Source organism: Phaethon lepturus, unplaced genomic scaffold, assembly GCF_000687285.1.
Source record: "Phaethon lepturus isolate BGI_N335 unplaced genomic scaffold, ASM68728v1 scaffold1987, whole genome shotgun sequence".
NCBI classification, from domain to species: domain Eukaryota; kingdom Metazoa; phylum Chordata; class Aves; order Phaethontiformes; family Phaethontidae; genus Phaethon; species Phaethon lepturus.
Window position 1 is genome coordinate 1 of NW_010550913.1, and position 21,118 is coordinate 21,118.

General features: G+C 38.1%; 1 protein-coding gene across 1 annotated transcript in view; it reads left to right on the plus strand.

Annotated features, from left to right (window-relative positions):
• Positions 1 to 2,573: 2,573 nt before the first annotated feature.
• LOC104616303 overlaps positions 2,574 to 21,118 on the plus strand; it is a gene marked incomplete at its 5' end in the record, with an annotated part of 59,288 nt that continues 40,743 nt past the window's right edge. Inside the window, 4 exons of the mRNA XM_010290675.1 lie at positions 2,574 to 2,673; positions 4,063 to 4,106; positions 15,909 to 16,105; positions 19,569 to 19,633. Coding sequence (XP_010288977.1) covers positions 2,574 to 2,673; positions 4,063 to 4,106; positions 15,909 to 16,105; positions 19,569 to 19,633 — 406 coding nt within the window. The remainder of the gene's footprint in view (positions 2,674 to 4,062; positions 4,107 to 15,908; positions 16,106 to 19,568; positions 19,634 to 21,118) is intronic.

The window sequence follows — 21,118 nt, forward strand, 5'->3', positions numbered from 1 at the left end:
TATATATAAAAAAAAACCACCTTTGCATTATTCAGGAAACCAGAAAAAAAATTGTTTGTAACTTGTAAATAAACTTTTAATTTAGAACCTTGCCAGTTGTGACTTCTTAGCATTACATCTCCTGTGAATCCTCAGGTTTTAGTTCAAGCCAAAATAGTTTAATTATAACAATCACAGAAGTCCTTTTTCTTATGCAGAGTATCTCGTTACTGCATGGAGCAGTTGTTTAGGATGTTATCACTAGAGAAGTGCAACTGAGGAATTAACTTTAATTAAAAATTAAAACACACTCTGTCTGCTGTAGGAGATTCTATTGTGTGTCAGGCTTTGTACCCTTGAAATTTTGGAAGCTGGCTTTCCAGGGTGGATGAGTGTTTTGAAGGATCTCCCCTGCTGCTTTTATGATACTGAAGGCCTCCCATAAATCTCTAAATGCAGGTGTTCTAGCTACATGTTTGTGAACAGTCACATTTTCATTGTCACCATCAACTTCAGATGAATCAATGTCAGTGAAGTTTATCAAAGAGGAGGGTCTGAGAAATGGGACAATGGTCAGGTGTTTCCAAAAGCCAGCATCTCTTCCAGTTTATGGTCCTGGTGATCCAGTTTTTGCTTTTCTGTCACCCACGTCATATCCATCCCTCCTGTATTTCTGTTCGGTGTATTTCTGAAGTCTGTGCACACAGTCCTCTCTCTTTTACATTAATCTTTATGGTAAAACTGCTGTGCTCTGTCTTTTAGCATGACTGCACTTTCCAAAAATGCATCACTGGCAGATAGGTACAGCCATACCCTGCTAACACAGCATGTATTTGTATCTGTAAAATAAGAACCTTTTAATAGATGAATCTTTTTAAATTGGTCTTTAGTGTTACCTGTTGTTGCTGGATTTTCTATTCATTAAACTTTGAATTGCAACATTTGCAGATTATGAGTAACTGTAAATGAAATCTAAGAAATAAGGTTTAATATTTGTAATGGTGAGAAAGTGTTCATTGCAGTTCTGGTGGTTCATGATTTATTTATGAATTAAAGCAATACAGATCAAAGCAGACAGGACAAAAGCAGGCTAGTATGAGGACGAGGCATTTTAAAATCTATTACCTCTGTCTCTGCTTTGTTAACAGATGCTAGAACAGCAGAGTCTTGGTTTTCTAATAAGGGCTATATTTCTTTATGGGCCCCTTAATCTCAGTTGCATTGAAATCTAAAGCTATTACCAGCCTCTTAAATTAGTAATTTCATAACTTACATTTTTCTTTGACAGCATCAGCAGTTGATGCTTATTCGTAAAGCAAATGATAAACTTATATATACCTGTAAAACAAGTCAACATCAGAGTGTATTAAGTAAAATCTGTAAGTTCTGTAGATAGTTAATTCCCTAAATCTGATGATATTTACAGTTCGATTCTTGATTCAAGTGTGTGAACTCCCATCTGAAAAATTTGCATTGGGGTATCAATCCTGAAGTGTTTCTTCTGACCCTCCTGATTTGGGCTATTAGGAGTTCTGTGGACTGAGTTCACATGCATTTTTAACAGTAAGAGTCAAATGGCTTTATTTACTCTATTTTAAAGATAGTTACACAGTTTTTCTATCAGTATCCTATATGTATGTATGCAGAAACCCCATTTGTGCTTTTTACCTGTGACTGTTACTTAACACTATGCCCAGAGGTACAAATTGTTTCTGTATGCTGTATATTTGCTTGTTTTTCTAGCTAGTATCCTTTGGTTCATGTAGCACTGGGGAAAAAACTCATATGTTGTGTTTACATCACTAAGACAACTTCTGTGTCTTCTAACTTATCTCTTGACAAAAAGAGGGCTAAGTCTCTAGAAACTGTAGAAAAACACTGCTCTTGGTTTTGTTCTTTGAGGCACACAGTTTATGTGGTTTGTGTTTTCAAGCTGCCTGTTTCATGAAGAATAGAAGGATCCAGCAGATAGTATGGGTTTAGAAGCCAGGAGTCCCACATTTTGGTCAAAGCTTGCTCACTAAAATGTATAAACTCGAGCGGTTCACCTGGGTGCGTATTCTCAAGCCTGACTAATTTTGACTGCGACAACTCTCACCTGACCGATCTGGAAAATCTGTTGCCCAAGTTTCTGCAAGAAGAGCACTGTGCAGCCATTGTTTTTTGAAGTTGGTTGATGTTGCAAATTCTAAAAACACTTAAGTAAATTGACCTGAAAGGTTTAAAATTTAAAATTTCTCTGAAGAACATTGGTCTTTTTACACTCATCTACAAATGAAATAAGAATCTCTGAAGAACGCTGTTTTCTGTTACTGGTAATGGAAATGACTCTCTGTGTACTACATCCAAGGCAGTTTCTATGAGCATCAAGACAAGTGTTTCAATTATGTCATTTACATACCTGAATTTGATGGAGTGTTCTGATGATTGCTCTTTAAAATGTTCTTCTTGTATATACAAAATGACAAATCGGTTGTTAAAGTTGATTTCACTTATTTCCTACAGGATTTTTAAGTGGTTTTTATCCTGTGTATGGCAGGAAACTGACTTTTTTAAATGATGCTTTAAAAAGTATTGTATTTTGTCATCTTTAGCGCAAGGCCAATAAGCAGGGCCCTTGACCTTGGAGCTGATATTGTTGTGACGGGTAGATGCGTTGACAGTGGGATTGTATTAGGACCGCTCATTCATTCTGTAAGTACAAGTTAATTTCCATGTGATAATGAACATGTGTGAATGAATATTCAGCAATCATTGTAAGACACATTTTTGCTTCTTATGAAAATGTAGGTACTAAATTAAAAATAATGTGTACCGTAAATTTTGGGGTTTTTCCTCACATGCATGAAAAGTTGCCAGCTTTCACTTCTCCTAAACTTACAGCGGTGATGTTCATGAACTTGTGTATCATGAAGCTGGAAAGCATTTCGGTGAAGTTAAGGAAGTCTTGCCATGTTCCACCAGTATTTTGCTCTTACTTCCTACCCCCCCACCCCTCCAAAAAAATAAATTTGGTGCTTAAGGTTAAGAAACAAGTATATTTTTCTTTACCACAAGGTGGTGATAGTAGAGCTCACTTTGTTTTTTGGCGGGGAGGGGAGGGGAGGGAGGAGGCACATGAGGTGGTCTAAAACACTGGTCTTTTTCAATGGGTAAGCAGATCTTTTTTAAGTAGTTGAGTTTCAGTGCAACATTTCCCAAATTCCTTGAATTTCAACAAGTTATACAAGCAGGATACGTGGCTTTCTGAAGTATGTTGAATAGATTATACATTGTTGTGTATGACCACACACTGTGAAACATGGAAGCTTTCTTTTGGTGCATATTTAAAAAAAAGAGGGTACGTGTTAGTGTCTAGTTACAAACATCCTTTCTAAAACCTCATGCTTTTCTGACTTCGTGCATGTCAAACATTGCCTTATCTAGAAGTAAACCTTCCCATTTGTAATTGCCATTATGACTTGTTAGTTTATTCCTAGCTTTAGGAGTTTACATTCTCAAAATAGCTATCAGTGTATATTATTTACTCCAGAGAGGCCTTATCTAATTCATTGAAAGGTTTTAGGGAGATTTCTGCTAAGTTCTAAATAAGAAACATGAATATATTGCTTGCACTGTGTTGAACTTGGGAAAAATAATTTCTAGTTAAACAGGAAACATACTTCCAGTTTTTAAGGATGACTGGTAGTACTCCAGGAACCAATAATTTTCAAAAGTTGAAAAAAATGTAGTGGTTTGTTTGTGACACAGAATAGGTGCTAGACTTCTAAACCTCTGGGTTATGCAAATTTTGAATAATGCCAATATTGTACTTCTGATTTTTCTGAAGAGGGTGTGACTTTGACAACTTGTATTTGTTGGGATGTATTAATAAGAGGAAAATAGAAATACATCAGAGCTCTTTTACCAATCTACTGTACAGCAACTCAAACCCATGTACAGTGTCTGCCAATTATTGTTCTTCAGATTTCTGTGGTTAAGTAAAAATACATCCAATGCATTATTACTCGAAGCAGAGAACATACTATGCAGTTTACTGTATGATACTTTTATATATATAACATATTTGTGTTTTTCTTCTAGTTTGGCTGGAGTAGGGATGAATTTGACTTGCTAGCTGCAGGAAGGTAAATAAAATAAGAAGAAATGGGTAAATTTGTATTTCATATCATATAATGTCAGGATAACTTTTTAAGCACTTAGTGATTTTGCTTATTTTTATTGACTTAATTTATTTGAATTTTTTTGTTAGGTTTGGGTTTTTTTAAGGCTCACAATACTCTCTCATTTGGAACTGAAATTATAGAAATTTCATTCTGGAACCAACTTAAAATAACAAAATGAGGAAAGGAGTGAATGATTTTATTTAAATAGCTTAACTTTCTTTTCATCTCGACACAAAATGGACAGGAAATCTTACAGTGCAGACCAGTGATTCCTGGCCTTTTCTGTTTGACGATCACTATTGATAGTTGAGATGGTCCTCAGAGATGCACAAAAGGAGATTCAGTCAGAGGTCAGCATCCTTGTATGGCTTTGCAGACGCTCAGTGTCAGTACTCCCATTTGCAAACCCTAGTTGTAAGTCCTAAGGTTAGGAATCCGATGCAGAAAGCATAGGGTAAAATTCTGTCACCTAATTTAACTTTCTGCATCATCTGGCTGTGGTGAAGTCCACAAAAATGAGTCACTACTTTGGTAACCCGAGTACACCTAGTAGTAGTGTGCTTGGACCTCCTGCTGCTGAGAGAGACTCTGCCTCCACTGAACTGAGACTAAAAGAGAGAGATGAAGATTTTCCCCTTAGTTCTATGTTGAATGTTTATGGACTATCACAATCAAAGATTTGAAAAATCATAATTCATAATCATAGTACTTCGAATGTGAAGGACAGAATGTGAGACCTTGTATATCTTGATTTAAAAATGGGCGTTGCATATTTAGTGCAGACTGCTAAAATATGAAATTTAGATCAATAGTTCTTGAAATGATCAATGAAACTTGTTTTTTGGTGTCAGATAATCTTTTAGGTATTAATTTTTTTCAGGAAATTAGTTTTATTCTTCATGTAAAAATTACTCCTTTCAACTCTTCTTATATTCATCTCTCAATCTCTTGTTATGTTTAATGCATAATTTATAAATGTATTGGATGCCTATGCAGGAAAAAATATCATATTCTGTTATTTAGCTTTATTTCCATTGTACTATTATGTTTTAAAGCTGGATTTGTGAAACTTGATTTTACAGAATATTTAGTTATTTGAATGCCATTTTCCCAGCCTTGCAGGTCATCTCATAGAATGTGGTGCTCAATGTACAGGTGGAATATTCACTGATTGGCATGCAGTACCAGACTGGTAGGTAACCGTGGCATTAGCATGCATGTTTGTAGTGGACCAAAGATGAGGTTTCCTACTATATCTGTGTTGTGAGAACTGCTTCTACTGTATTCTTTTGCAGGACGCAATACGGGCCTTTTGATATTTTTGTGCCTTAATGTTACTCTTCTACAAGGTCTATTCTCCCTATTACAGTTTTCCTTTCTGGTCAGCTGGGGGCTTTCTTTTTTAACTTAAGCAGCAGATGATTTGCAAAAAAATTTAGCCTTCTGATTTTTTTTTTCTTTTAGATTATTTTTTCTGTTATCCTTTTTTTATTAATGATTTTTTTGAAAGATTTGTTATTGGGTTTCATGTATGATTGCAACAGAAAAGACAATATGCATATTTTAGATGCTGTTTCATCAGTCTTCAGTGAGATCAGAGTTGCCTACTGTTCAGTCACAAATTTTATGTAATTTACTTTGATAGGGATGAATGTATGCCGCAGTCCTTTCCTGCTGTATGACCTGATCTCAACAAATGTGTTGAGCTGTCAGTCCTTTCAAAAAATTTTGTGTGTATACTGTGTTCAGACCTACTGAATTAGACTTTCCTGTAGGTAGGTCCTTCTACCTGCTGAAAGGTACCACAAGGAAGGACTAACATAGCCTGCTTTTGACCGACTTGTTTTTAAGAGTAGCTTAAAAGTAGTCAGGGAACATGTTTTGCATAGGATGAGTGGTTCTGGCTGCAGTTTATTCCTGTTTTACTTGGGGTGAGAGGGAGGAATCTTGTCCTGTGCTGTGTCATGAGAAAGGCAGTGCTTCCTTTACGTGATGGAGAAGAGGGCTGAAGAGCAGTGGGAGATGCAGAAGGGTGGCTTTCATGGGGCATGCTCCTGCTCCAAGTCTGACCCTGGGAAGGAGGCCATGGTGGGCAGCCTTTAGTCCAGGTGGATGAACCAGCAGAACACTCTGCCCTGCAACCTGAAAAACAGCTCTCCCAAGTTCCCTAGGGCTGCCAAACTTTTTTCTCCTACTTGTAGTGACTGTTTCTGATACATCTGTCAGGATCACATTCTGTATTCTGCTTTTCTGAGTTCCTGAACGCTGCTGATTTACAGGTGAGGGCACATACAGCATTGAAAGAAACAGGGTCAGACACTTCTTTTCACCTATTAGAAGCCTGAACAAACTGCACTCACACTTCACAATGCGTCCCATTGTGTTCAATGGGAAATTAAATGAGAGGTTTTATTGTAAGGAGACGTTGTGTTCAGTTTGGAAATTTATAACTGCTAAACTTATTCCTATTCTGATTTATCTCTTGATGATTTTATTATGCTGTATCATGAAACTTCTTAAAATCTCCTGTAACTGTGGCTCCAAAAGACCTTGCTTTATAAAAGAATGAAAGAAAAAAACAGAATACTGCTTTTCTTACTAAAATGCTTGCTAATTCTTTATTTTTAAGGATTTTTCTGTGAGAAATGTCAGTCTGTTTAAAAAGAAAAATTTGAGTATATTAAGCCATGAGCTACTGTAGTGGGAGCAGCTGATTTTACAGACATGGCTAATTGGTGTATGTATGTAAAAATCGTATAACTGTGACTAAAATCATAGTTGTCTTGTGGCTTAGAGCTGGCTGGTACTAACTTGAATTGCTGCTAAAGAATATAGAAGGTTAGCACCCAGTACTGCTGTGCTACCTTGTCCCCATCGGTCTGCATGCATACTTCTGAACCATGCATTGTATTCGTGCTAATATAACAGTAACTTATTTACCTTCAGGTTAAGTCTACTAAAGAATTAATCATGGTGCCTTAAAACTAGTGTTTTTGTTTGCAAATTCAAAAAGTCTTAGGTGTTTAATCGATGAAATTCTTGAAGTAAAAGCATGTTATGTCAGCCTGTATGATAAGCTCATAAAACTAGTCAAAACCAAAAGCATGTGTGAGCTTTAATTTTATATTTGGAGAGGCAGAGTAGAAGACTGGCTACAGTGGACTTGTGGTCCAGCACATCCGTTTAGGATACAGGAGGGGAAGGAAGGGAGGAGACTTGTTAGAGAGCTTTGCTGCTTCCCTCCCCCCTGATAAATAGTTGTGTACTATATTGAGGCCCAGATGCATGAAGGAGAAATATTAGGAAAGCTTTTGGGCTGCAGAAAAATGCATTTTCCATTTGATAGCTTAGTAGTAACCTGTTCACTCCTGAAGCTAAAGAAACTTTATGGGATGGGGGTTTTGTCATTTAGGCAGTCTTAATCTGTTTTCAACGCATGCAGGTAATGCATTGCATAATAACGCACAATAATAATAGGGTAATTTGTAGTTTCAGTAATGACCAAAACATGCAATACCTGCTGTCACCAACATTACTTATATTGACAGTAGGTTACAGAGCTCTGACAGAGTTTGCAGAAGTTACTTAACTATAGTCTATTAATGATTTCTCCGTCATTTAGGAAAGGCTGTGTTTTCAGCAGTCTCCTGAAAGTAAGCATGTGTAATTTAGATCTCAATAAATCATAGTGTCTGTGATATATAATGTTAAATCCAAACCAGCCCAACAAAGTCAGTAAATATGGGGGGAAGAAGCCACATCAAATCTCTGTGTTTGTCATTAAAGTGCCTTTCATGTACGAATTTCTTACTGCCATGAGTGTGTTCATGCAGCCAAGACCACTTATCATTCAGCTCTGCTGGTCCTTTACACGAGAGCTTAAGAAAATCTTTCACAGCATTTATGCTGTTCTCTGGTGACTAAGCACTAGAGGGCAATCTCTCTCTTTTCCTCACATGTTATTGCAGAGAGTAGGTTTGGTTATGATTAGACTCAGGTCATTTTTTTACTGTTTGTGGGGTTTTTTTCTTCCTGAGAACAGTAGTCCACAGCTTATCTGTCTTTGGCTGCTGAAAAATGTGTAAGTGTACTGCTAGGAAGGACTGATGGCTATGAGTTTCTCTAACTTGTCAACAAAAAAAAGGAAGAATTTCTCAAACTTCAGGCTTATAAACCTTATCTGTCTATAGTTTATGCATAAACAAAAATAATTAAATATTTAAATGAGCAGTTTAAATTAGACTAAGTAAAGCCAGGCAAGTCAGAGTCAGAGCTCACATTCCATGCATATATTATCATGTCTCTGAGTACTGAGGCACTGCATTGGACCCACTTCATTCATTCAACATATTTTTTAGGATGTTTTTTGGCTCTTTTCATTTTCTTTGGATATTTGATGTAGACCACTTCTGGGAACTCAATTCCACAGCAAAAGGGTGCTTTAAGTCTCAGGAATGTTCATGTGGGTACATTGTGGCTTTAAAACCTAAGCTATTCTTTCTTTTTCTCTGTTGTCTTGGTAAAGTTAGTTTTTAATGTAAAACAAGTAAGGTGCATGTTCCAACTTGTGACTCTGCTTCCCTTGATAGGTCAGCAGACAGCAATCAACTAAGTCTAGCTTCTAAGGCAGTGGGATTTTTTTTTATTGTGCTGGGTGTATCTCTGTAATGTGTTTGACTTAAATGCAGGAATCTTGAAGGTGTAAAGTTTTGTCTGGTTTTCATTAAAATGGGCAGACAGGTAGAGGGGATAGATGCGGTTTACTTTTCCAGTGAGAGGAACGCTGCTTGACTCACCCCTTGTGTGGATTCTCTGATGTTTAGCAGAAAGAATGCAAGAAACCATTAATTCACAGTTTATAGAAGACTAATGAGCATTCTTACGTGACTGATATTAAGTAAATGTTATCAAAAAAGGGACTTACTCCTTTTCTGTTACTTGTGTAGTAATATATGTCAGCAGATGGTCAGAAGAAATGATAATACAGCACTACTCTCTATTTAATATCTAGTACACAGCATGCAGTAGGGGAATTCACGCAATGTGTCAAAATGAACCGTGATGCCAGAACTATATTGATAATGCACAGCTCTGTATTTAATTTTCATTTAACCCCAGACAGTGCCGTCTCTCACTATTTAGTGCCAGTGGGTGATTAGTACATTGTTTTGTTTTGTTTTGAAATGCAGGAGAGAATAAACTAATGCTGATCAGTAGAGTAATCATTGTGAGGAGATGATAAACACTGACATTTTGCCCTAAGCCAAGAGTGTACAATGGTTGAGACTGCATAATCCTCTGGCCTGGGATGACCAAAAGGGTAAGTCAATAGTTGTAGTGTCTTAAGGGCTGGATCCAGATTGCTTAATTTGGGACTTGAACAGAATCCAGCATGTGAGTCCCAATCAGCAATGTGGAATGCCTTTTTCTCTGTAGCACCATTTATTCCAGGCAGCTGAAAACACCAGGCAGCCTGTGTGATTGACCTGAAATTGTCTAGGCATTAAGAGTTTACATACAATGCATACTCTGAAATGCCCTAGTCAGAGGAGATAAGTGATGCAATCAACAAATTTTGCCTAAATAGGAATTGTAGCAGAAGTTAGGAAACATGTTGGTACCTACATGTATAGAGATGCATATACCTTACCCATAAGTTTGTGCTGATCTTGCCTGACACGTGTTAGCAGTTTTGAACTGGTTGTAAAAACACCACTAGTAGTGGTAGAAGTTTCTACTTTTTGCCTAATAGCATTGTAGTTAATGTACGTGCCCAGGAAGTTGAGAAGCTTGGCTTAGAGCTCTCCTCAGCATGACATTCATTGAGTCACATCCCAGGAAACTGCATTAGCTGTAAAACTAAAAATTCATGCCACAGCCTACTGGGACCCTGGTTCACTTCCATGTTACATGCATTGCTGTGGCTTTTTTGTTTTTTATTTTCTCTCTTGTAGCATCTGACTCTGCAAGTAAATGTACTACACTAACTGTCCCGTGTTTTGTTGCCAGTAATATCCTTAGTCCACCAGTAGTGGCCAGAATGAGATACTTGAGGGGTTTGGCACATTATGGGGGAAGAAATACCTGTTTTATCTGAGATAATGTCTTTCTTCCTGCGACCAACAGGACTCAGTACTGGTCATGGTATTTTTTGTGATACAAATGGTGTAATATAATGTGGTAAAACAAGAAGGAAGGCTGTTTTCATAGCTGCGCAGAGGTTGAGTAGTGCATTTGTCCCAGAGTAGACAGAGAGGAGATCTCTGTTTAGGCAGTTCCTCTTATCACCTGTGACATGCCCATAAACTGTAACATTTCTGAGAGCCAAAACTGAAGAAAACCCAGCATTTTACATGGGAAAAAATAATCCAAGAGTAAGATGCTGGTAGGCAGGAGACTCGATTTCAGAGCCCTGATTCCTATTAGAGTAGGTGGTTGATGAGAAGGCAGCTTCAGCAGCAAAACCATTTTTGGAACTTTGTTACTCTTGTGCTATAGTCAGTGAGGACCTGCTTCAACTATTAACTCTTCACCTAGCCCAAACTTGGAGGGCATTTCTGAGGTTTAATCTTAGCTTGGATTTATTCAGTGCTCTGGTTTACTAATGCATGTAGTTTATTTAATTGTTAAATACCAAACATGCAACCCAAAAAAAGACATTTTGGATAAAAGAATGGTAGTTGTCATCTCCTTTCATAAACTGATGTATATTACTTCTGTGTTTTAACTCTGTGTTAAAAGAACTGCTCAGAATGTTTCAAAAGTAGTATTTTCATATTTATCTCTAGTATTGTATTTTATTAATTACACAATCATATAATTTAATGAGAATTCATTTTAGTAGTTTCCTTTCAGAATTGTTTACATTGCTTGATACTGCTTCATCCTACTAGGGGATTTTATCCTTAAATTGATGCAATTCTTTTATTATTGAAGGGTGCCATTTGGCCACGGTGCCACTTTGGGTGCCATGACTGTAGTTGCTGCTGAAGTTCAAGTTCATAGTCCTATGGTTTAACTCCCCTGCTACACTGTACAAAATTACAACTTGGCTGTGGGTTATGGCAAGCATAAAGTTGGCATGTTACAGAGCAGATGTCATATGGTCTGTAGTCATTTGGCAAAACCTACTAGTGAATTGAGCAAAGAGTTACTTCTTTCAGTGGAAGTGCTGATCACAGTGATTGTGTGATCACAGTACCTGTGGTATTGTGCTAGAAGACGCCGTCAAGGTAGCTGTTGCTGCTAGTGAGCTCTAACACCATGTTTGAGTAGCTGTTCCTTGACTGAATCATGCCATAGGGGTGACTTATCCCAGTTTGTTTCCGAGCTGAAAATTAATTTTAAGTAACAGCTTCTAGAAATATACAAAATAAATTTTTCTGTTAAGCATGCACATGTTAACATAGGTTATTATTGGCATCTGCTATAAGGCAGTATAGGATGTATGTATTTTCCCTGTTACCCACTTATAATACAGATCGAATCCAGGGGCTTCTTGCTCAATTCATTGAATCTCTGTTTTGAATTGTTAAAAAGTGAGGGGAGCTTTTAGACCTGACATGACCTGGCAGAACACACATCTTCTGCAACTACCTGAGCATTTGGGAAAATTCATTGGATCATGTCGAACCTTGAGGGAGAAACATCCCTCACACTTACCTCAGACGTAGGCAAAAAGTCTTCCTTGATACCATCACTAACTGTTGAAACAGATGTCATCTATCTGGACTTCTGTAATGCCTTTGACATGGTCCCCCACAGCATCCTACTCTCTAAATTGGAGACACATGGATTTGATGGGTAGACTGTTGGGTGGATGAGGAAGTAGTTGGATGGTTGCATCTGAAGGGTAGCAATCAATGGCTCAGTATCCAGATGGAGGTCGGTGACAAGTGGTGTCCCTTAGCAGTCTGTATTGGGACTAGTACTGTTTAGTATCTTCATCATTGACATAGATAGTGGGATTGAGTGCACCCTCAGCAAGTTTGACACACCTGAGGGACAGGATGCCATCCAGAGTGACCTGTGTGAGCCTCATGAGGTTCAACAAGGCCAAGTGCAGGGTCCTGCACCTGGGTTGAGGCAATCCCCAGTATCGGTACAGGCTGGTGGATAAAGGGATTGAGAACAGCCCTGCCAAGAAGGACTTGGGGGGTATTGGTGGATGAAAAGCTGGGCATGAGCCAGCAATATGCGCTTGCAGCCCAGAAGGCCAACTGTATCCTGCGTTGCATCTAAAGAAACATGGCCAGCAGGTCGAGGGAGGTGATTCTGCCCGTCTGCTTGGCTGTGGTGAGACCCCAACTGGAGTCCTGTATCCAGCTCTGGAGTCCTCAGCACAGGAAAGGCATGGACCTGCTGGAGTGGGTCCAGAGGAGGGCCACAAAAACAATCAGAGGGATGGAACACCTTTCCTATGAGAACAGGCTGGGAGACTTGGGGTTATTCAGCCTGGAGAAGAGAAGACTCTGGGGAGATGTTACTGCAGCCTTCCAGTACTTAAAGGAGGCTTATAAGAAAGATGGGGACAGACTTTTTAGTAGGGCCTGTAGCGATAGGTCAAGCGGTAATGGTTTTAAACTAAAAGAGGGCAGATCTTGACTAGATACAAGGGAGAAATTTTTCCCAATGAGGGTGGTGAAACACTGAAACAGGTTGCCCAGAGAGGTGGTAGATGTCTCATCCCTGGAACCATTCAAGGTAAGCTTGGATGGGGCTCTAAACAACCTGATCTAGTTGAAGATGTCCCTACTCATTACAGTGGGGTTGTAAGTCAGTCACTGATTGTAGTATTCTTTTCATTCACCTTCTGGGTCATGGATTTCAGAATCGTTTAAATGTTGCTAAAAATTCTTCTCATTAGCAAGGACATGCTAGTGTCCTGCGTCAGCATTTGTTTCCTAGGAAGACTTCTGTTTTTCCCCTTTGTGACTTTGTTTTTTTGGTGTGTGTGGTTTTGGGTTTTTTTGGGGGTTTTTTGTGTGTGTTAGAATGTCTTCTTCATACAGTTTTTCCTACAACACTTTGCAGGTGGTAACAGCTGAGTGTCTCTTTTATATAGCAAATATATCTTAACCTTAGAGCCTATTTAGAAGCTGTTGCAGAAAGTACATTCATACCTATATGGTCTCCTTCCAGCTACTCTGGCAGCATAAAAAATTTCACCATAAAGATCCTCTGACTTTGATGGCCCTAAGATAACAGGAAAATCAAAGTCTGTCCTTCCTTTTGCCTACTAAGGGACCTGAATAACAGTGTTGTTTATACTGGTACTGTTTATCTGCTGTCTTCCATGATTGGTCTGCTTTTAATGACTTGTTTGCCACATTTTAACCATTTTAGGGGGTGAAATTTCTCTTTGCCTCACTATATTGTTGGTTTTTGTTTTTTTTAATGGTTTGGGTCTTTTGAGGGTGCAGCTTGGATAAAGTGAAATTTAATTGATGTTAGTAGACTCAGTGGTTCAGAGTAGAAATTTGAGTGTCTACAGTTTACAATGATCTTCCTTCAAAACAAAGATCACTGGGGAGCAGGTGCAGGAATGTGTTGTAAGAGTTGTGTGTGCTGATGACTTTGATCTAAGTGGGCTGCAGCAAGGATACCAGTTGTCACTGCAGTGGGATAGACTGCACTGGGTAATCTGTCTTGATGAAATTGATTTTGCTTATGGGTAGGTGATTTGTACAAGCTGTGTTGAACCGACTAGCAAGGCAGCTGGTGCTATTGCCTTAAGACAATACAAGTAGATGGTGGGGTCAAAGCACACAAGCATGGCACCAAGAGGGTAAAAGCGCCTTAATTCTAGCCTTGTTCAGTCACCAATACTGCTGTGTAACACTGGGCAAATCCTGATGCTTCCTGTATGTGTCTCCTTACCTGTAAAATTGGGATAATTATGTATGTTAGTCCATTACACTGCATTAATGTTCAACACCAAGAATTGAAAGGGTTTTTGGGTGTTGCGTTTTTGTCTATATCACACTTTAAAATGTTACGTATTTCTTGCCACCATCTTTTCTCCTTCCTTTTCCCCTCAAAAAAAAATATATATCTAGAATAGCTTGGATTCAACAATTTTTTTATACATTCAGTTTTTATACATTCTTTGAGTTCACCAGGGTAGGGGTTTTTTGTTTCCTTTTATCTGTTCAGTGGTTTAAATAGTTTCAAAGACCAGTCTAATGAAGTATAGTCTTCACTGATTAGTCGTGAGCTTTTCTAGGTGTCCTCCAGCTATCATACTTTCCAAGTTTTGTACACTATCAGTATTAAAGTTGCTGATCTCTGGTAAGAGAGCTTGTCTCTTAAACCCTGTTATTTAAAAAAAAGGATTATGTTTGAAGCTTCCCGATGATAAGGAATCTGTTCAAACTCCCATGAACTTTTACAAATGTCACTTAAGAGTTCACTGGTTTCTTGGCTTCCTTCGAAACTCTGGATTTATGTTATACAAACTATGTTCATCTAACCTTTGCTGATAACCAGTTTGGTTGTATGTTCAGCATGTTGTTCCCACTAGCATCCAACTTAATTTCAGGGGTGACCTGATTTTAAGTATGTATGAAGGACCTGAAGGTCATTGACTTTAATGAGAATGGTGATATTTACCACCTTTCATTATTAGGACCTTTTTAGAAGAATTTCGCTTTTTCAAGGGGCTATATCTCCTTAACTCTTCATTTTGTGTTCTTTTTGTGTCTTGGGAACACTTTATTTGCACAAATTTTCAACTTCCTGTGAGAGGGCAGTGGGCTAGGTAGACTTTTTAAATGAATATTAAGGCTGTATTTTAATTTTCAGGTACTTGTAAATTTGTTACTTTTTTTTTAAGTCACTACTTTTGCTCAAATTCTCTGTAAATAAAATAAAAGCCATTTAGCCAGGAAAGCAGATAGCTAGATCTCATTGATGTAACCCTGAAAATTCTGCCCTGCCACTGTAATGACCAGCATGTGCCTCTTACTCTAAGTTATTTGATCACTTTATGTATATTACTCTTGTGAGAATGTGAGGAGGAAGAATATTTGCATTTACAAACATGGCTATAATTGTCTGGTTTACTACTTTTTTTTTTTGCTATGCCTCATAATTTTATGTTCGTTCTGTCTTTTATTATTGTTCTGGCTGAAGATCTTAACTTTCATATATATTTCTGTTTTCCGATTATAACTTTTCTGTGTATAATTTATTATAAACATGTGAAGTTGTCCTTAATAGGTGTGATTATTCCTGTTTCCTACTTCCTTTCATCTCTGAGGCTTCCAGCACAGTCTGTTCTTCCTGCTTTGACTGCCTTTTGACAAATCCAGAATGCAGGATGCATTTACATGTGTTCGCCTTCATGCTGCCTGTGCTGCTACAGCTGAACTAGGCTAGAATTAGCAGTCATGTTTTTTCTTCTAAATTTACCTCCTTAATCATAGCCTTCTAATTCTTTTGGTTTCTTTTTACTTTAACCATTTCTGTTAGTGTCCTTCTCCATTTCCTTCTCCACTTCTATCTGTTTACTATTGGTATTTGTTGTTATATCTGCACTCCTTTGCCAGACAATAAAATGCATCCTCTTACTATTTTGGTTGAGCAGTTTGTTCAGTGCTTTTTCTTGTGTATCTTTCTGCAGAAACAACCAGATATGTTGTAACTCCTGATCAGTTTTATTTAATCAGTCATTACCATAAAATTCTGGTATGTTGTTGCTCATTTTTCTTTTCATTTTCCGTTTGTATTTATAGGTTTTTTTCAATGTTTTTTGTATTCTAGGCACAACATAGGCTTTCCCATTGTAGAATGTTCCTCTGAAGGAGACTTTATTCTTTCCAAACCACCAGACACAGGGGGACTAATTTCTTTTGGCACTGTAGCTGAACAGTTGGTGTATGAATTGGGCAATCCTCAGCGATATCTTTTACCAGATGTCACATGTGACTTTTCGGAAGTTTCCATCACTGAAATTCCAGGTTAGTCCTCTTGCATGTTAAGAGATCTGTGTCAGTGAACTGGGTTATCAAACTAAGACAGTTACTTTAATTTCAATGTTTTCTCTGCGTATTTCCTGTTAAATCAGTTCCTTACCATGTGATACTGTATTAAACTGATTTTTTTTTCAAGGACTTTTGCTAGAAATTCCTTCAGGAATTTTAACTATACTCTTACTTATCTTGCTGGCCGACTAATTTAAATCTTTGAGAACTACTGCTTTTGGTTTAGTTTTTAATGTATGCCTTGCACCTACCAAGTCTTTAAACTATGTATTCTGTGTGAGCAACATTAAGACAGCTCCACTATGATTTCAGTGTATTTTTTAAACTGCAGCTCAGTTTCTTTGCTCAAGAAAGTGCATGTTTTATACATGTTTTCTCATATGCCATTTGAAATTGTTAGTAACAATGGAAAGCTGTGTACCACTACTTGGTAATGGTGTTTTTCTTAGACGATTAGGTGGATCATCTTAAGTGGTAGAAGTGTGCTTAGGCACAGGATTTCTACCAGAGAATCTCTATTCAGAAAAGTCCATTTGCTAGCCTCAAAACTTTTAACAGCCGGTAGACTAAAGATGAGTATAATGTATGTTCTGGGTTTAGCTTAAAAGCAAAACAAAGAAAAAAAAACCCAGGCTTGACAGATTTGAAGATCTGTAGGTTGGATAAGACAGCTTGATAAAAATGTTTAGCTACAGTCATTTGAAGTTTGTTTTTTGCTGCCTTTGTATTAGACATCCTTTTTCATTCTAATGGAACTTATCTGTGACAGCATGCCGAGTGTTATAAAACTTAGAACAATTGAAGTCTCAAATTAAAAACTTACTGTGATAGAACTCAAAACACTGTAGCATCAAAAATGTTTTCCTTCAGTAATAAAAGTACCGTAAAATTGTACAGTGAACTTTGTGCTCATGCAGCATGACCAAACAGCAGTCTGATACAGCTAGCTTGCTGCTCTTAGCCACAGGTTTTTTTTAACTTTTTTTTTTTTAAAAAAAGAAACCCTAACCTTCCTATGAACTTTTAGCTTGCAAATGACCCGATATGACATGTTTGAACTTAAAATGAACTTTCACATGAACTTTCAGTTAGCCCTCTTAGAAATACAACAGATGGAAAATGGGCAGATTTCTTAAGTATTTTTAGTTTGAAGTGCTTTGACACGTACACCAGTAAAAACAGGCAAGCTATCTATTTTTGCTGTTTACATTGATGATTTTTATTGTCCTGCTGGATTACTTGCAGTGTTTGAACTGAGAAGTGCTTCTGTTTTCTTTTTGTCAATGGATGCTCTGCAATTTTTTCTGTGTTTTTTTTTTTTTTTTTTTCTTTATATTACTCCTTCACCTGGAACATGAAACTCTTCCAGATCTTCAGCCTGGCTCTAGGGATATTGCTCTGTATTGAGATAGTTAAATTAACCTTACGTTGATCTTTCAGAGAGTGATGATGTTATTTGAGTGATGTGTAAAATTTCACATTCACTGGTCACATTCACTTTTTCAGATATGTTCTGATTTGATCTCTTCAGAGTATTTGTATAAAGCTTTGAACTGCTTCCTAAATATTTGCAAGCACAGGTTAGGTTCAGGTGAGCTGTAATATAATTCTGTCTGTCTGATATGAGATGCTGATCCTGCACTGGTAATTTTCAAGGGGTTGCACCTGTTGATTTTTCTCCAGTTCAGGCTTGAACCTGAAGCTGTGGCAGCAATTTTCTCCGGTTTCTTTTTGGCATTAATATTGCTAATACTGAACAGGGTAGTTGCCCTGGAACATACATTCAGACTGTTCTGTTTCTGTTACTGACAAGAAGACTGAAGTTAAGTTATCCTTTCACTTACAATGCTATCAGCAAATAAGCTGTCACTGGTTTCTCCTCTTTCTTGTTTTGTTTCTTTGCCAAGTAAAGGTCTGCAGTCCACTCCAGCCAACTACAGTAAATTGTATGCTCTGTGTGTGTGTGCAATAACTGGCTGTTAAGTGGAAAATAACTATTGGGTCTGAAGTCCTAAGGCTGCTTTCTGTGTTGAAGTATTTTTTAAGTACATGAATAAACATTTCAAGCAGTGGTGGGTTGACCCTGGCTGGACATCAGGTGGCCACCAAGCTGCTCTATCACTCCCCTCCTCAGCTGGACAGGGGAGAGGAAATATAACGAAAGGCTCATAGGTTGAGATAAGGACAGGGAGAGATCAGTCACCAATTCTGTCACAGGCAAAACAGACTTGACTTGGGGAAATGAGTTTAATTTATTACCAATCAAAATCAGAGTAGAATAATGAGAAAATAAAAAAAAATCTTAAAACACCTTCCCCCCACACCTCCCTTCTTCCTGTACTTAACTTCACTCCCGAATTCTCTATCTCCTCCCCTCTCAGTGGCACGGGGGGGGTGGGGAATAGGGGTTGTGGTCAGTTCATTACATATTGTTTCTGCTGCTCCTTCCTCCTCAGGGGGAGGGCTCCTCACACTCTTCCCCTGCTCCAGCATGGGGTCCCTCCCACAGGAGACAGTCCTCCATGAACTTCTCCAGCGTGAGTCCTTCCCATGGCTGCAGTTCTTCATTAACTGCTCCAGCCTGGGTCCCGTCCATGGGGCGTAGTCCTTCAGGAGTGCTCCAGCGTGGGTCCCTCACGGGGTCACAAGTCCTGCCAGCAAACCTGCTCCAGCCTGGGCTCCTCTCTCCATGGGGCCACAGGTCCAGCCAGGAGCGTTCTCCAGCACAGGCTTCCTACGGAATCACAGCCACTTTCAGGCACATACACCTGCTTTGGCATGAGGTCCTCCACGGGCTGCAGGTAGAGATCTGCTCCACTGTGGAGCTCCATGGGCTGCAGGGGGACAGCCGGCCTCACCGTGGTCTTCAGCATGGGCTGCAGGGGCATCTCTGCCCCGGAGCACCTCCTCCTCCTCTTTCTTCACTGACCTTGGCACCTGCATAGTTTCCCTCTCACATATTCTTACTCCTCTCTCCGGCTGCTGTTGTGCAGCAGTTTTTTCCCCTTCTTAAGTCTGTTATCCAGAGGTGCTACTACCATTGCTGATGGCCTTGGCCTCAGCCAGCAGCGTGTCTGTCTTGGAGCCAGCTGGCATTGGCTTTATCAGACATAGGGAAAGCTTCTAGCAGGTTCTGACAGAGCCAATCCTGTGGCCCCCTGATACCAAAACCTTGCCATGCAAACCCGATACACAAGCATTCTTTTAAAAGGCTCATTGAAGTAATAAATTTAGTCACCTATTTGCATTTTGGGTTTCTTAAGGCAGGAAGCACTGTTTCATGAAAGGTTCTCTCTTCTGTGGCAGTACAGCTATCAATGATTTGCTGTTTAATTCAGTGCATTTGATTAATATATATCACAAAATAATGTCTTTAAAGTTATATTGAAGAAGCTTCAATACCGATTTTTTTTTCTTTTTTTTTTTTAAACCACTGTAGGTTTTGATGGTGGGGCAGTGAAAGTTCACGGAGCAAAAGGATCTCCTCCTTCAACATTTTATAAGGTATTATCACTTTCTGTGGAGTGTAAGGTATTTTTGATTTATGAAATTTTGTATTTTGGAGAAAATACTAAATACGTTCTGCCAAAAACTGTTACCAGTTTAAAATCCTCATCTTCCTTGCCCTGAGAGTAAAAGAAAGAAGGGAAAAAGAAAAAAGACAAACCTTATTTGATAGTAAAACCATTTTAATTTGTATAACAGGCTTATCCACAAACCTCCAGAGAAAGCTGGACTGGTTCTTTTATAATAATAATAATAATAATTTTTAGAACCTCTTAGCCCACTAACACCTTTATACTTGTTGATTTTTATACTGGCATGTTAATTTTGTTCTATGTCATTGTGAAATTTATCTGCTAAATAGTTTTCAAAACCTATAATGAATAACTGCATATGTCAAGAGAGCAAATAAGAATGAGACAGATAAGTCTCCTGAAAGAGTCTGTTGAAAGAAACCCGTGCTTTGTTCCTGTAGACTTCTAGTGGTCTCCATTCCCTGAATGGATACTAAGGTAATACAGTTCTGGTGAAGTACCAGTAGGGCTGGATCCTTTTCTTGTTTAAATTAGTGGCAAAACTGACTTTTACAGAAGCAAGGTCGAGATCAGAAATTAACTGCTTAGCACAGCCATATCAAAAGTGAGTTAACCTAAGCAGGGAATTGTGCTAATATTTCTGATAAAATTATGCTCAGACATACATTATATTATTTATCTTTGAAACTTTTTATTGCGTTTTTAAAATATTTCTGATGCTTTTAAAACAGTTTTTTATAAGATAGCGTTTAAGTTTTTGAAAGACACAGTATTTCAAAAGTAAGTAGTAGTAATATCACCAAAGCAGGTTTGGTTTTGGTGAGTTGGAAAGTCGGAATAGAAGAGCTCTCTAAAGGCTCCGTAATTGAAGCATAGTGACAGAGCATTTTTAGAATCTAATAGTACACCACAGGTTACTTTTCTCATGTACTTAGTAAGTTTTTCACTTCTATCAGCTTTCTAGTAATGCTGTTTGTATCAGCTTTATGAAGAAGGGTTTTTAAAAAAAGTATTGTGGGAGTGTAATCTGAACATGAATTTTCTAAACTTCCACCTGATACAATGAAGCATTGATTTTGTAAAATTTTTTTTTTTTTATAAAGAGCCTGTTAAGTACTGCACTTTCAGTACAATATTGTCAGCTTTTTGCATTTCTTCAACATCTGAATTACTAGTTCAATAGTTCCAGTTACATAATGCTGGAAAACAAATTTCCTTTCTCTGGGTGGTCTGTGTCTACATTGTCTCCATCTGGGAATAGCTATGTCTTTTTAATCTGAAAATACATTTTTGTTGTGTTTGAGATAACAACAGAAAGTCTTAAAACATGCATTATTAAGCATATTTCTAAAAGATGTTTAGTTTTAAAAATCAGGCTTACAGTGTCATTGTATAAGTGATGGAGAAGTCAATTTATCAGTAAGTCCAAAAAATGACGTAGAATGAAGAG